A 17,118-nucleotide genomic window follows, 5' to 3' on the forward strand; every position below is an offset into this window, starting at 1 on the left:
CGGCACTGTGGCCCGCACCGGGGGGCCTCTCCCACCCCGGGGAGACACACTCACTCACTGCCTGGCCTCGGAGCTTTTTCACAGGCCACCGCGCATCCGACCGAAGGTACAGGAGGAGGGAGGGGGAGGCACTAAGCGCTTCCCCTCCCAGGTTAGCTGTGTCCGGGACTTCCGCTCCCTCAAACCCCGGAGCTAGGACAATCTAAACTGCTGCTCGAAAACAATTCCTGACGGGCAGCACGTCTGCCCAATCAGGCACAGCCGATGTGCGCAGTGTGGAGCTCGACAACACATCATGTTTGGTTGCACTATTCCTGTTGGAGCTGAGGTGTGGCCGATGAGAATTATGGGTAAACATTTGGTGGGCGCTGTAACTCACTGTTACCATGGGACCAAGGCCTAACGCCTGAGCCTACAAGCCAAGTCATTCACTGGCCTTAGACTTCTGAAGAATGAGTACCAGTTGTCATTCCTGTAACCTTGTACAGTGCACCTAGTGTGAGCGTTTTGCTGTGCAAACGATGTGTGGCAATCCCCAAAGATAAACATTGAGCTTGTAAATCGATAGAAAGTACTTAATTCATGTTATATATGTTGTAGGGCGGTGTTCTTCAATCATTTTCAGTGACTCGGTGTAGTAATACCACAATACCTCAGGGCCTATCTGTGTGCTTACAGGCATGGACAGGTAACTTTTGGCCTATTGGGCAAGCCCAGCCAAGGCGACACTAATAATAATAATTGCTCTTAAAACAAATTTGGGCATTAAGCAGAGGGGTTTGATCTTAAGTTGTATTTCATTACCTCAGGAAAATTGAATTCCAGAATTCCAGTGTCCATTCTCAGAAAGCCGGAACAAGAATATTGACACACCCCCCCATGAAAAATTTGTATTGATGAGTACTTATGAAATTTAACCTCTTCAAAAAAAAAGGGGTTTTTGGTAGCTCAAGTCCCGGAGCAATTTTGCCATTTTTGCGCTATGTTGGTTCAGCGATTATTCTCTTTTCCTGTGAATAGTGTACCCATGTAAACTATGTATTGTTTTTTCAAGGAGAGATAGCGCTTTCTTTTGATACCATAGTTGGATGATTAGCTGAAAATGTAGAATGAGAAATTTAGTAAAAAATAGAAAAAAACACCTAATTTTTTTTTTATTTTCCCTCTGAATCCTCACAAAATGAGGTAAAGTGATGGAAAATCCCCATCAAGTTTATCAATTCAGGTGTCCTGATTTCAGAAATACCTAATTTATATAGGTTTTCCATACTTTCCCAGCACTTATAGGAAACATACTGTAATGTGTACATTTTTTGTAGAATTTTTATGCTTATGGCTTAACGGGTTTGGGGGCTGTGAACGGAGGTAGGAGGGTTATACTGGGTAGATGTTGCGCTAGGGCAATGGGATGTAAGGTGTTTTTTTTTTAAAAAAAATTATATATATTTTTTGTATTTTTTAATGATTTTTTTTTTTTTAAGTGACTAACCGTTTTTTTTTTCTCCATTACTTTTTTCAGCATGGTTTCTTACTCTACTCCCCACGATCCCCCTGTACCGATCACACTGTGATCACTATGCTGGTATGGGAACTCTTACTGAATCTATATCTGGCCTTATAGAAAACATTCTTAAGCCCCTAGTTATCAACACTGAGAGCTTTATACAGGACACCACTGATTTTCTTAATAAACTGAGCCAAGTTAGTAACCTACCTGCCAATACAATACTTGCTACCATGGTTGTGGAGTCTTTATATAGCAACATCCCCCATAAAGATGGTATTGAGGCCTGTATTAAATTCCTCTCCTCCCACAATGCTACACAAAAATATGATAGTGAAACCATCGCCAAACTCATAGAATTTATACTGACACACAACTATTTCAATTGCTACCACACTAACTACCTGCAAATGACCGGGACAGCCATGGGCACCAAAATGTCACAGCAATATGCCAATCTTTTCATGGCTGACTTGGAACAGAGATTCCTAGCCACTCACCCCCACAAACCACATAATTATTATCGTTACATCGACAACGTCTTCATAATATGGACAGAAGGAGAAGAAAACCTTTTAAAATTCCACGAATTGTTCAATTCATTCCACCCATCAATAAAACTCAAAATGAATTTCTCAAAACACAGTGTGAGCTTCCTGGGCTGCGCCATAACTGTCACCTCTGGCTTTCTTCACTCTTCCGTTTATATAAAACCCACAGACAGGTGCAGCTACCTTCACAATTCAAGCTTTCATCCCAAACACACTAAACAAGGTGTCATTTACAGCAAAGCCATCAGATACCACCGTATTTGCTCTGACACTCAGGACCGAGATAAACACCTGGGCGCGCTGGCAGAGTCATTTCAGAGGAAGGGCTACAAGGAAAAAACAATATCCCAAAAAATTAAATCTGCTGTAAGAACACCACGGGAAAGGCTTCTAGACCTACAGCCGATACTCTCACAAGACCCCATACTGAAACTAATATTCCCTCAGCCCCCAATACTGGCATTTAAGTAACCACCAAACCTGAGGAAAAGATTAGTGCGCAGCAAACCGGCCCCAGAACAGGAGCATACACAGAATGGCACTGTACCATGCAACAAATCTCGCTGCAAACTTTGCCAACATATATGTGACAGTAACACAGCCAGTCACAGCAACAAAACATTCAGCATCAAGAACTCTTACTCATGTACATCTGCAAACATGGTCTACATGATACAATGTTCTGCCTGTGACAAAGGGTGCTACATTGGGGAAACGGGGCTTAAGTTGCACCTTAGAATGAACCTGCACAGAACCTGCTCCATCAAAAATCATGAGGAAGAACAATATTACACCCGGTAGGACATCATTTCACACAGAATAATCACTCCATCCAAAACCTAAAAATGAAAGTACTCAAAGGAAATTTCAGAGACTCTCAGGAAAGAAAAACATTTGAGATGAAAATGATAACGCATTTCAACACCATAAAAGAGGGACTTAATGTGGATTCTGGTTTCCTTACACACTACTAGAACTTCATATGAACTTCATCTAAACGTCCGATGTGTGTCTAACTGCTGTTATTATCTTTGATATTTTACTGTGGTTATTGGTTTCCCTAGGTTAAATTTGTTCTGTCCCTTGGTTATCTCTCTACCTCTCTGCATTTCTCACCTCCAGACCTATTATTTATGACACCCCACTCAACCCAACCCCTGCCCTTCTCTAATACCATCACTTGTTTTAAGTTCTAACCTCTATCATGTTGATCGGTATTGCTTCGGACCTAATGAAGGGAGGATAACTCTCGAAAGCTTCTCTTTTAAATATTATGTTAGTCCAATAAAAAAGGTATCACTGCATACTCTGCAATACTCTGTTTTTGACATCGTGTCTACTGGACTAATACGGCTTCACCCATTTACATTATATATAAATACATATATAGTAGACATGTGCACGGCGAGTTTTTGGTGTGTTCGTTTTTGAGCAATGAATTTTATTTCCCTTCCATTTGTTGAGGATGGAATTTGGAGGTCTTTTTTTATTCAGAACGACATTCGGGGGGGGTGTTAAGGGTACAGCCAGGATGCTTCATGGGCAGAGGCCTACAATGTCAATGTCTGGCTTAGCATATAGTAATGGGGGTTATACTACACTACCATCAATGTCTGGCTCATTGTATAGTGATGTATATAGTAATAGGAGATATGTGTTTGATAATGAGTTTGTGTGTCAGTATGTGGTGTTGGAGTGTCAGGGTGAGCCTAGGCTTAGTGGTGCCTGGAAGGGGGAGAAGAGGAGCATGAGAAAGAACATGTAAGTGTAGAGGAGGTGAGTGTTAAAATTAATTTATGTGTTACCATGCATGCTAGTTCTAGGGGCCTTGAATAAATACTCCACCCAGGTGCCACACCCTTTTCTCATAAGGTGATCGTTGATCGCCTCCTAAACTCTTTTAAAACGGGCGTACGCCCGTTCGTATGGCGGATGTTGACGCCCCGGGGAGGGGCCAGACATGGCCCCTAGTGCCGATCGTGGTGTTGCTGAATGCCTCGAGGTCGAGGCATTACAGCAACACCGTTTGGGTGCAGAAAGCGAACGTAGATCGCTTTCTGCACCCGTTTAAAGTCATGACGGTCCTGGCACGTCAGTTGTCGTTAACCCTTCGTTTTCGGGTGACGTGCCCGGGCCGTCAATTGTCATGAAGGAGTTAAATAACAGAAATATTAAAGTAGGGTAAGCAGAGCCTTTTTATAGGGATACTTATAATTATACTTATTGCAGAATACATAGTCCATAGGGTTCTCTGAATAAAATACATATTTGTTATCTACCAATTTCTTTTTTCTGTCTCAAATTTATTTGAATTCCCTTAAGTTACAGTTCTACATGGCTTACATATTTTTGTACTTGCTCAGCTTTGTTCCACAGATTTATTTTTTTTAAAGCCTGAAGAGTTGTGCTCTTTGTCCGTCTACTACCGTGCATGTGAAAAAAGGGTGATTGGTACTCCAAACGTGGTAGGGCCACAGTGGAAGCCGAGTCCCCAATTTTCGTCTTCTTGAGCCCCTTCCCTCCCAGGCATAAGCCTTGGGTGAGACGGATCTCCCCTAAAGAAGAACCACTTAAGTCTTCAACTCAGTAAACTTTGTGGCATCAGACATGGCATAAACATTTTGTTTTCTAAAACTGAGAGCCATTATTACAAGAGCAATGAGGTCTATGTCTGGATTTACCCCAAGAGATCCCCATAGGGTAAAATATCATACAAACAAATATCAGACAATCAACCAAGAATAGACAGCCGTTCATAGTCTGTCATACGGTACGACCCACACTTGGGAGCAAACTATAACTGTAGCAAAAGTTGGCTCCAATGGGGAAAACGTCTTTACCCCGGCACTAAACGGGTTAAGCAAATGCTCTAGCCATGCATTGTTTAAATAATGTACTTTGCAAAAGGCCTGCAGAGGGCAGCACTGTGACTGCATTGCACACAGGTCACAATGTTAATGAGACATCCATTGCTAGCAATTCAAGGCTTCCAGATCATCTTCACTATATCATACATATACTGCATATATAGATATCCGATACATTTAATTTCATCCGGTCCTGAAGTATATATTTGAATTGCAAGCTCTGGGAGACAGGAACCTACTATTTCAATGTATGCTTAACTGTAGCTAGGAAAAATCAGTGGTTTACACTGGTTGTCTGGGTTTGTGTGAACATACAAAGTATATGCATACATACTCTATAGTGATGACTCTATAATGGTTAAAAGTCTTGTATTTTTAAAGATCACTGTTCTTTGCAGAGTGTTTCTCTGATAAAATGTTCTGCAGAGGTGCTTTGGCCTATCAGTATGAGTGCGTTACAATGTTCTGCTGACTTAAAGGTCACAATTGTCTGCCACGCTGACCAGGGCTAATAGTAAGGTCCAATCAGCTCTAATACCTGTCATGGAAACCTTGATCTGTCATTATTTAAGTATACTTATCAACCGTAACATACTAGGAGCAAAAGCACCAACTGGGAGTCTATTATATGATCATAGCAATGTAGAATAGGAATGGGTCAGCTCCAGACTGTGTGACTCTGAGACCCTGAGATTGGGGAAACAACCCTGAGACTGGGAGACAAAGCCTGAGAGTTCCCAGGTGTGTCTATTACATATTTGTCAATGAGTTACAGTCATATCAAAAAACCTAGTAAAGCTGTACCTCTTAGATGTTACAATCAGTATATGCAAAAATACACCAGTTTTGCGCTTCACATTTGTTTTATAGGTGATATATTTGAGAGAAGGGGGCTTATATTAAGGTCATTAATTATACTATTACTACTATCTTTTATTGTTAGCGTTAAAAAAAAAACATGGAAACATATGTAAAGCAATAATTTACTGAGCAATTTCGAGACAATGGTCTAAATGCAGATTGCGCCACATTTACCATTAGTATTTCTTTAATGACGCGCACGCAACCACTGGTGGTGGTCGGCAGGGGGAGCTCTGGGCTTGTTTAGCTTCAGACGCCATTAAACAAAAGGATCCCAGAGCAGGCAGATCGCAACCTGAGAGACATATCTGGGACAGGTCGGGGCCTGAGGGCAGGGGGAGCACGGAACCTAGCACCGGGACTGTCCGTTACCAGAGCGGGCCTCCTTACAGATCTAATAGTACTTTACCCGGGCAAAGGCTCCAAGTAGGCCCGGTCTGTGTATACTGAGCCTGAGTATCGAGTTAGAAAAGGCCGGGTCTGGGAGCTTTGAGTCCGGCTGATAATATCAGGCCAGACCGGGGCTCGGGTGGGATATGATGTTTCCCCAAAGCAGCAGCCGGCACTCGGTGAGTCGTTATAGTATGTATGCGTGTAGTAATAATTATATGTGTATATATAATCTCAATTGTCTTGTATGCACACGTACGTAGATATGCGTATGCAGTGTATCAACCCACTCACTGTGTGTAGCTTCTGTTTTAATGGTATCTCCCAGAACTGCGAGACTACATAACGTTTTGGTGCATTTTTGTAAAACAAAAACTTCGTGGATAGGGTTAGCTCTATATTTTTGGTTTCTAGTATATTGTGTATACTTCTATGTATATATGTGAGAGATGCAGATAACTACAGCAATAACAATACATACAGGACACAATATGGGGGGCCGTGTGTGTGTGTGTGTGTGTATATCTATATATATATATATATATCGTGTGTTTTTAATGTTTTTTTTAAATGTTTGTTATATTTAGCAGTGGGTTGTGTTTGTTCCTGTGAATGCTTATTTGTTCAGAGGAGATGACGTCTGTGCTTCCTTCATTGTACTGATAGTAGCACGGTTTGGCTTTTGTAGGACAGGGGTTTGTTTGGTTTATCTGCTTTTTTTATTATTATTATTATTTGTTCTATTCCTAGGGCTCGTCTCACTTGCCCCAGCAGCTCAAATTCACAACCTCTGATTCCTGTGATAGGATTAAAGATGAGTTCCAGCTACTGCAAGCACAGTACCACAGGTAGGACAGTTTATCTGTATTGCACATTATACATTTATCTGCTATATCTTTACTCATGCCACACCTTGAGCCCCCTGGGAAGAAAAGAAAAAAATAATCAACAGGAACATTTCTTTTGTTTCCCTGGTGATTACTATGCATTTAGAACATTGTCTTATTCTCTTAAATCGCAAACATTCTGCTTTTCATGTGTCGTGTTACCGCACATATGCAATGGACTGCATTTACTTCCTGCTATACTGCTCCTCCTACTTTCCACGCACACATACCTTCGCGACACAGGACGCACTATTACGTCCTCTAAAACATGATCCAGATGACAGAGGATGTAACAGCATGCCCTGTGGTTTTTGCCCCTGCAGGGGTTTTTCCCCACTGAGGTATCCCCTGTCAGCAGGAGCCAGAATTGCTACCTTCTTGCTGACTGATAAAGTGTAACGGCGCTGACCATAATAATGGGCAATGTCCAAACAGAAGTTCGGACAATCTCTGCAGGCAGACTCAGCCCTGACACTGCCGGAAACAATATTAAATGTAAAAAGGTTTCCAGAGGCTCTGTCCTCTGATGAGCCCCCCCTCCAGGCTGATCGGGTACTGCGCTCAGCAACTCTGGGCAATGGTGGCCTGTTTGGTAATCACTTTGTGATCAGCAGCAGTGATTACCAAATTAAAAAATATACTGGGTGATGTCCCAGAGGTACCACCCAGTCCCAAGAGACACCCGTGAGGTTTTTAAAAACCTCAGTGATCTCCGGGAAAAAAAAAAATCAATGGCTTCTAACTTGTGGAAAAAAAAAACCAAAATAAAATTGCCATTTTTTAAATGTAATAATAATAATTTACATAATTATAGACTACAATGTATACTAAACATTGAAAAGGGGAATCATGGGTGAACCTGTCACTTAGGGGGAGTAAAACCCAGTGTCACGAAGAAGTTAAACTTTGGCTCCCAGTGGGTCTTGTACTTAATGCATACACTCTGCATTCTCTCTGGCTAATACTGCTTTCCATAATCACTTTACGAATAACCCTAGGAACGACTGACAGCAGCACCTCATGCGCACATATTTCCGTACCCACCTTACCCTCAAGATTGTAAGCTTGCGAGCAGGGCTCTCTCCAACTAATGTATCTGTTTGTCTTAGTCTGTCAATTCTCGTCTTGTCACACCCCTTGAATATATTTATTGTATTAAACGCTGCGTAAATTGTTGACGCTATATAAATAAAAGATGATGATAATGTCTCCCTTTCAGTCTGAAGCTGGAATGTGATAAATTGGCCAGTGAGAAATCTGAGATGCAGCGGCATTATGTCATGGTGAGTATCTGTACGCATGTAAATTTAGCAACTGGTTGGATGCTGTCCATGTCCAGAGAATGATGTCCAGTTTGTTTATTTTATGAGGGAAACCGTTAACTCTAATGTGCAGCCACTGGATAGAAAAATAATTCTGAACTAACTTTTCAGCTGTTGTGGCACTTGGAACCTGTTGCTCACTGCCATCAAATTCAATGTTTCCAATACATCCCACTATGTTTGGAGCGTTTGATACTTTCTACTAGGCAACGGAAACAGCAGCTTACTCCAGTCGATCCCTTGCCCTGTTTGTGTCAGATATGCTATATATGCTACAGAGAGCTGCCTTCGTATGGGTTAATATGTCTTGTAAATTCATCAAAACTAGGTTAAAATCTGCAGAAAAAAAGGGACCAGAGACGAAAGGTCACTCACGTACATTACATACATAGCTCACAGATCTGTTGAATAAAGTATAACATCTGCCAGCAAACAGTTTCAGAAATGGGCTGAAAAGTGATTAGGGTGCAAAGTTTTGTGGTTGTTGTGAAACTAAGACCCCTTCTTTTTTTGTGTATATATATATATATATATACACACACACACACATGCGTTTGTGGCAGTGGCGCATAGTCAGCGTGTTTTGCTTTAAGGCAGTTTGTGTGAAAGTGATCGGTGGACCAGACCATGGGAACAAAATCCTTCCTGATTTCAAACACAAGAGGGGGGTGGTTTCCCATGTAGAGGATAGTGAATATTGATAATGTTTCAGGACCTGACTAAACCAAGCAGTGCAGGATCAATAAACTATTTTACGTATTATTTAACAAACTTACCACTTCCTAGTCCCTCAGAATACTATATTAGCTACTAAATTCTATACTCGTTTGTCAAAGCCCTAAATGTATAGATTTTTCTGGTAAGGATAACATGAATTGTGATCTTCTGACGTGTTACTGTGTAGGATAAAAGGACAAATAAATGCTGCCATTATCCCCTGAGTCTGGGGAATGTACAGTATGTGTTTTTACATGCTTCCTAGATTGTGTGAATTTTTATCTGGCTGAATCCTTTTGCTCTAAGTTATATTTTTAATTGTATTTCAAGGACCAACATTTAATTCTTCTATAGAGATCCCTGCAGGTCCCCCCTCCCCCTTTCCGTCATAGCAACGAATGGCATGCAGAAGTTCAAAAGTTCGAAATCTTAACCTTAAGGAGTTTGCTATATGGAATCCGGCAGTACTCGGAACGCTTATACGTTATACACTGAAATTGGGAGTGTGAGCTATTTACAAATGGCTTTAGGCGTGCCTTGTGTAAGCCCATATAGTGCCTGAAGGACACTGCTTCACATTTATGGGCATCTCTTAAAGCTGAACCGTACAACTAATTTAGGAGGCTTTATTTTGTTTATACCCTTGGAGAATGCTCCTTATCCCCTCCCCGAACTCCCACTGTTCAGGGCAATTAGCTGTTTAATTATGACTGCCAAAATGTGGCTGCAGATGGTTAAGCAGCCAGCAATGCTTCTACTCCGCATTAACCCCTGAGGGCAATCACAGAAACCTTCCTGTTTGTATACAGTTTAATGATCCCTTCCTCCTAAAACCCACCTCCGGGGACCATGACATTTAAATTCATAAACAAATAAAAACCCTCTTCCTGTAGGCACGATGTATCATTATTTTTCTCTTTCTTTGTAATATTGTGTTTTTATTTTTAAGTGAAATATTTCCTCCTATGGATGGAAATAGGTTAAATTGGTCCGATTAAAACATTTTAATCTCTTTCCAAGACTTGGAAGAATTACTGGTGGTTGAGCTGTTTAGAGCGGCTTGCCAAAAAAAAAAAAACAGTCCTCATCTGCCCCCCTTCCCTCTTGCCCTCCCACCACTCCTTTTTATTTTCCCCTCAACAGGTCTCCTGGCTAATCCCTCTCTTTTGAGGTTATGCCATTCATTCATTCTGCCAGACAGCTGCTTGTTACTGGTGGTTGGTTGGGGGGGGGGGGTTGAGAGGGCCAGGGCAGGGTGTAAATCTGCCTAAATATCTTTCTGGGACTTGTAAGACAAAGAGGTCAGACTCTAGGGGGGCAGGAAGAGGGAGGGTGCTTAGCAGACAGAGGAGATAGCATTTTAACTGTTTCTTGCCAACACTGACATGTTAAAAGTTGTAGGTTTAGTATAATCATCAGGATGTTATTTACAAAGTGCTGTAGTTCTTATTTTCTGTGTGGTTATTTTTCAACCCTGTCCTCCTTTGCTGTGAATACAGGATGATGCATTATTCATTGACAGGGAGATGTACAGTGCAAATTTCTCTAATAGGGCCCCAAGGACATATATTATGGAAATGTTGGCACCCATCTTTGCCACTCTCTTCTTATGATACAGCTGGCAGCTCAGTGCCTCCAAGGCTAACTGCTTGGTAGTTCTTCCTTGGTTTCGTCTTAGAATGAAAATAGCCATATGCCTATCCCATGCGTGCTTAAGTTCTCTTACTGTTTTAACCTCTACCACTTTTGCTTGGAACCTATATATCAACCTCTCAGTAAAGCTATTTGTTATATTTGTATAATTTTTAGTTGTATCAATTTGCTTTAGAAGTTATATATTCAGATTTAGAAAGGGTTCAAAACACTGCAGTGGTATTAGCATAATATGCCTTTCTTATCTTGGTTTGAGAGCCTAATTTCTAGTTATGGTGGGCATTTGGCCACTAGAAATTTCATGCATTGAGCCGATGCCTCTGTAAATATGCCTTAGCTTCTGTTTCTTAAACTCTTGTGTTTTTTTTTCTTAATAGTATTACGAGATGTCATATGGCCTAAATATTGAAATGCACAAACAGGTGAGCAACATTTTCTTCTTTTTTGCTAAGAGGTATGGGTGAGTTAATTAAAAGATAACGTATTCCCTTACATTTGGCATCATCTAATTGGATAAAGTTCAAATGAAAGCCTTTGTTCTAGCTGAATTGTGTCTCAAGCTCATTGACGCAAAATCGAGGTTTTACCTGCCGTTTCTAAAATGGCTGCTTCTGGCTTCCACTGTTCCAGGTAGAGGGACACCAACTAAACACTCAAATGTAGTTGTTAATTTACTTTGATGATGAAGACAGGCCACTCATGATACTGAATCTATGAATGAAATCTGAACAAGTTTGGACCCTGCATGCACCCTGAGAACTTGGGACTTGCAGGGGCTAAGCACAAAAATATTACATACTACTCCATTTTTCTATATTCTAATTATTACACTCACAACTTTACAACATTTAGTACAAATAGGTACAAAATGGAAAAGTAAAGAGGTCTGCTAAAAAATAATTAAATGTGTAAGATAAAACGGACACTCCAAACCAATCTCCGCTTGTGTAGCAGGATCAGTTCTCCTTCACAAAGGATCAAAGCCTCACAAGAAGAAAAAAAGAATAAAGTGCATAGTGCAGTATTGTCTGTGTCAGGAATAAGCACATATAGATTTATTGCACTCACTTTCATTATATTCTGTGCTTTCAATTAGACCTCTCAGGCTTTTGTATCGAATATGAGATGTCACATTCATCCTGTCTTCATGCAGAATACAGCAACTGAGCAGCCTTCAAGTAAACAGAATTTATTACATAAAAAAAGTACATAAAACAACGGGTCACCCGGATCTCTGTCCTTCAAGCCGTTTCTATATAGAATGCACAGGTCCACAACTTGGGATAGAATGTTCTGAAACCTGTAAGAGGGGAATTCCTTGTGGGGAGAGCCTTAAGGTGCTGAATATAGTGAGTGGTATGCTGCTCATGAAAGAGTGAGTGCAATACATCTGTCATCTATATGTGCTTATTCCTGATACAGACAATACTGCACTGTGCACTTTTTTTTTTTTCTTCCTTGTGAGGTTCTGATCCTGCTACAAAAGCTGCATTAAGTTTGGAGTTCCGTTTCTATCTTACACAGTGTTTTTACTGTTAGACAGTATTTGATTATTTTTAGTGCACATCTTCACTTTTCTATTTTGTGTACTTTTCTTCTTGTTGTGAGGCACTATGGAAGTTTGTGCTGCTTGTATACATGGGAGCAGTGTGTAGATCTTTGTTTCAGTAGAAATAGGCATCAGGCCCTGCTCATCTCTGGATGAAAAAAACACCCAAGAGTTTACTGCAACCACATGATGTAATCAAAAGGCCTAGTTTATTATATATTTTATAATCTTTTGCTCACTAAAAAGTTCCAGCTCCTTGATTTCACATACATTATGAAGGTCCAAACCTGGTGAGCTTTGACTGGCTTTGTACAATGTATAGTTAAACCAGCAAGAATTCTTTACACATTGAATTATCATACAAACAAAAAAACTTGAGACGCTCAACCAAGAATGGCAGCCGCTTCACAGCCTGTCGTAAAGTGCATCTCCAGTTGTAGCCCTCATGTGCCATCACAGAGGAAAAATCTCCATCAGATCTGTCTGATCATGCCCCGAACCGATGGAAATTTTCCCCTGCACGAAGGAACCAACAACCCCAGATGTACATTTTGGCTTTCATTGGCCTCTTCACATTAAATTATGTATTATACATGGTCTGCTCAGCTCTTCATGCTGGAGAAGCATTCTCGGTTAAGCCCTTCATTATTGAATGGTGAAGCAAAAGTTAAATCCACAGCGATCAGTTTAGTATAATGTATATGTATGTGCTTGCCTCAATTTACTGGTGTACAAATATACCATCTAGTGATCTGTTAACTGTTCATTGTGCTGGAAATGTCTGCCATCCATTTTGATGCCAATGCATGCAAAATTTAGGTTACTGTAAATGATTACAATGGGACTCTGATGATATCCCTGAAAGACCTATTTAAGGGATCCCCAAACTTTTCAAATCCTCCCCTAACAGGTGTACTATGAATTTGATTATTTCTGTCCAGATTTTTTCTTTTGTGTAACCTCTGCATCTTTCCTGTCTGTTAGGCTGAGATAGTGAAGCGGCTTAATGGAATCTGTGCACAGGTGTTGCCTTATCTCTCGCAGGAGGTAAGTTTTCTTAATTAGAGGGGTCAAAACACATTCCAGAACATTAATTATTCTTGCATTTGAAACTCGCTTGTCTGATCTATCCTTTCAATCCTGTCACAAACCTCAGACTGTATTTGATCAGTCTTAAACTATATTTACAGCGTTATGACCATCATAGATATTTTTCTGATATTAGAATTTTTTCTGGTGTTTTGTGAATATGTTGATGCAGGTATAGCATACACCAACTTCCTTTTTTTTTTTTTTTTTTTTTTTTTGTATTACGGATCACATCCATTGTTTAATTTCTTTCAATAAGCATGTTGCTGAGTGACTCAAAGTGTACATGTGTATGCATGGGAAGGCCAGACATTAGGTAATTTGTAATGTATTTTTAGCTTGGCAGTGTTCGCCTAGAACAGTCACTGGATTAGGCAATTACAAGACAGATATGCATGACTGTTGCCCAGTGGCTGGTATGTCTGTGTTTAGCTGACATTTGTTCGTGACCCGTGACCTCTTTTCCAGCACCAGCAACAGGTCCTGGGAGCCATAGAGCGGGCGAAGCAAGTTACTGCTCCGGAGCTGAACTCCATCATCCGTGTACGTGAGAGCGCTGTAACAGTGTTGTGTGTTTGATTAGTGAGGAAGGATGGGTACCCTGCTCTATTGAGGCGGGTCAGGTTTCTACATCCTAGGCTCATTGTCTCTCTGTATCAGTGTGTTGGATGGAACAGATGTATGCCATTGATCCCCCTCTTTGTGGGTTCATTTTATAGTTGAAATAATGTTTTGTATCCTTTTTTTGATTATGATCTCTGTTCCTGATTGGACAGGGTTTCCACTGGGTTTAGTAACCCCCCCCCGTACTCTTGTCTGACATGTTTTTTTTTCCCATTTCCTCTCTTGTGCCCCTTTTCTACAGCAGCAGCTTCAAGTGCACCAGCTGTCCCAGCTCCAGGCCCTGGCCCTCCCTCTCACTCCTTTGCCAGTGGGATTGCAGGCGCCAGTTAGTGCCAGCAGCGGCCTCCTCTCCCTCTCTGCACTGGGCTCCCAAGGTCATCTCCCCAAAGAAGACAAGAATGGCCATGACGGTGACTCACGGCCTGACGATGAGGGTGACAAGTCAGATTAAGCGAGAACAGAAGTTGGCTGGATAAAGGTGCAGCGCAGCAGTAAACCTAGCCCTGCCAAGTGCTTTGGCACTGCACAGCATTATCCCAACATGCACTGGAGGAGCCTCTGGTAGCCTAGGAGTTGTGTGAGCAAGGGACTGGCAGCCATGGGGTTAATTCATATGAAACTTGATGGTGTATGTATATACATATATATGGAACATACTGCGAACTGTATTGTAAATCAGCTGATTATACTTTTACTGAAAGCACAAACCTCCCTGATTTATGTATAATTTACATCTCCCACCCTAATTTTACTTTGTTTTTTAGTATGCTTGATTTAGTAGATCTGAATAACATGTCCCTGAACCAGCACAAGCCCCAACAGAAAGTACATTATTTAGCAACAGATGAGTTCATGTGCCTTTGCAAAACAAAGCACATCCAACTGGTCTTTTAAAGAGTTAATGTTTCCTTTTGTAGGTCACCTGCAGCCAAAGCAACACTTTCCAGTTGGTGGATGTTATGGAAATGGAACAATCAGTTTTCTTAATTTAAAATTTGGTGTCTCATTGTCAATGCTAGTGGTAGCTAAAGTGTATTCCCTATGAGCTCTGGACACTGGCTATTGTAAAACACCCCTGTACAAATAATTGTTAACACTACTGTCTGGAAAATAACCATATAATCCTGTTATAAAATCAAAGGTTGACTCTTGCTGCCAGAAGAAAGGTGTGCTAATGTTGTTATCTGTATCCACTAAGTAGCTCCTTCTAGCAGAGTAATAGAAGGTAAGCCACATTGTATACAGGTAGCTTGAGATCTTTCATTTTGCTTGCAGGTCTTTCGTTTTTTTATGTTTCAGTCTCTATAAATTACAGCGCTGCACCTTTTATCCTACTATCTGGGGAAAGAGGAGTTAAAATACGTTAACCTTCTTCTGAGCTGTCCCTTGGAAGTCAAGGGATCAACACCCTTCCATATATCTGTAAGGTAGTGTGTATCAGGCCCCAGGTGTGTGCTCTGTATGTAGTCCTGTAGAGAAATTTATACCATTCCCGTGTTTTGGTTTTTTGATTATTTCCTCTTTATTTTTCTGTCTGTCATTGATCCTGTTGATATTCTGTGTGGAGGGTGTGACTGTGCCTTTTTCAATAAATTGTTATAATGCCTGCTACAAATCTTTTGGGTTTTTTATTTTGAGCACCTGAGTTGTTTAAGTGTAGACAACTGCAATTATCAATATTTAACTTAGGTAGTGTAACAATTGTACATTTCTCATTCACACTCTAGTGTTTAACAGCCTGCTGTTAAGAAAAAGGATTCACAAAGTGTAACTGTAAATGTCTTATTTGTCCATATTATTGTTACACCAAAACATCCTGCGTATAAATGCTTTGTCATCTTCTGCTAAGGAGCTCTAATTTAAAGGGAAACATCCTGCATATAAAATGTTAGTTTTTGGTTCAGCTGAAATTATGGGGTCATTTTTAATTCTAAAACCAAATTCATTGCCTGGCTTCAATGTTCCATCTAATTTTTCTTAGTTGATGTGCGCAGAAAATTTCTCTTGTGCAAAAATTTTGTGCGCACAATATCCGCGCCGTATAAAGTTTCAAAAAAATGTTTTGGTTTTTTTTTTGGAAAAACTGTTGTGCGCATAATTTTTGGACGTGTGCGCTCTCTAAAAAAGCTATGTGCGCGCGCGCACAAGCGCACATCTTAGAGGGAACACTGCCTGGTTTCCTTATTCACTCTTGTTAACGCTCTCTCATACTCTCTAAATGTTTCTCGACCTTCTCTGCCAACCACTTGTGCTATCTTCCGCAAACATTGCAGAGCTTGCAATGACGTCCTCTTCCCCGGTCCTCCAAGCAAAGGATAGACATCACCAGAACCACCGTTATTTTACCATAACTTGAACTGAGGGCAGTATGGAGGTGCATTCAGTGATGTCCTCTGTAGATTGGAGGAATGGGAGAGGACATCACCGCAAGTGGTGGTGTTTTGGCGAGAGTTCCTGTCGAGGTATGTCCACGGAGATGCAGAGAGAAGTGATGGCCTTAGAGCCTCATAATAATCTTCCTTTAAGATGGGAAGGTGTCCACTTACAACATGTTTCAATATAAATTGACATTAAGACAGGATTGGGCAGCCCTCCAGCTCCCATCGCCTTTAGGCACTCTGGCTTACAATATATGGTAGTTTAAACCAATTAACGGGAGAGCTCCAGGGAGGAGGTCCACCCAAGTGGCCCAGTGATAAAGTACCTCCTTTCACATTTGGCTTGCACTGCCCTCAATGTTAGGTCCTGGCCAAAATACAATCACAGGAAGGGAGTGCATAGGAAATCCATGAATGGAGTACAAGAAGTTGCTAAGTAAACATATGAAAGGACTTCTGGTAATGCTCCAGATTCTTGGGCAACCCAAAAGATAACTGCCCCCCCCCCCCTTCTCAGGCCCTGCCTATTAAACATAACCAATAATACTAAAGATTTTCCTGACACAGCCTAGTCAATGAGTAGCTAAGTTTCCTGAACCACCTGTAGTTGAAGTGGAGAGTGGTTAACATGGGGGCTCCCAGCTCTGAGTTGTGTGCATCTGTTCTCAGATCTTCCCGCAGCTTGTTGCTACCTCTCCTCTCACCACTCCTGCTGGGCGGAAGCTA

General features: G+C 41.1%; 1 protein-coding gene across 2 annotated transcripts; it reads left to right on the forward strand.

Moving 5' to 3' along the window:
* The first annotated feature begins 6,319 nt into the window (after positions 1 to 6,319).
* Positions 6,320 to 14,465, forward strand: LOC149289418 (amino-terminal enhancer of split). 2 transcript variants are annotated; one of them, XM_089490628.1, is made up of 7 exons: positions 6,320 to 6,352; positions 6,924 to 7,021; positions 8,280 to 8,343; positions 11,130 to 11,174; positions 13,286 to 13,348; positions 13,859 to 13,933; positions 14,256 to 14,465. In XM_089490628.1, the coding sequence occupies exons 1-7, from the start codon at positions 6,320 to 6,322 to the stop codon at positions 14,463 to 14,465; spliced, it is 588 nt and encodes a 195-aa protein (XP_089346754.1). The 2 variants fall into 2 exon arrangements, with proteins under 2 accessions (XP_089346754.1, XP_089346755.1); XM_089490629.1 differs by having other exon boundaries at positions 14,259 to 14,465.
* Positions 14,466 to 17,118: the final 2,653 nt, after the last annotated feature.

Source organism: Sceloporus occidentalis, unplaced genomic scaffold (genome assembly GCF_023333645.1).
Source record: "Sceloporus occidentalis isolate IW3139 unplaced genomic scaffold, rSceOcc1.0.p SCAF_45, whole genome shotgun sequence".
Lineage (NCBI taxonomy): Eukaryota > Metazoa > Chordata > Lepidosauria > Squamata > Phrynosomatidae > Sceloporus > Sceloporus occidentalis.

Coding starts and splice junctions, on each gene's coding strand:
- LOC149289418 (XM_089490628.1), top strand. CDS start 6,320: ATGATGTTTCCCCAAAGCAGCAGCCGGCACTCG. Junction 13,349..13,858: donor TGCCTTATCTCTCGCAGGAG/GTAAGTTTTCTT, acceptor CCTCTTTTCCAG/CACCAGCAACAGGTCCTGGG. Junction 13,934..14,255: donor AGCTGAACTCCATCATCCGT/GTACGTGAGAGC, acceptor CCTTTTCTACAG/CAGCAGCTTCAAGTGCACCA.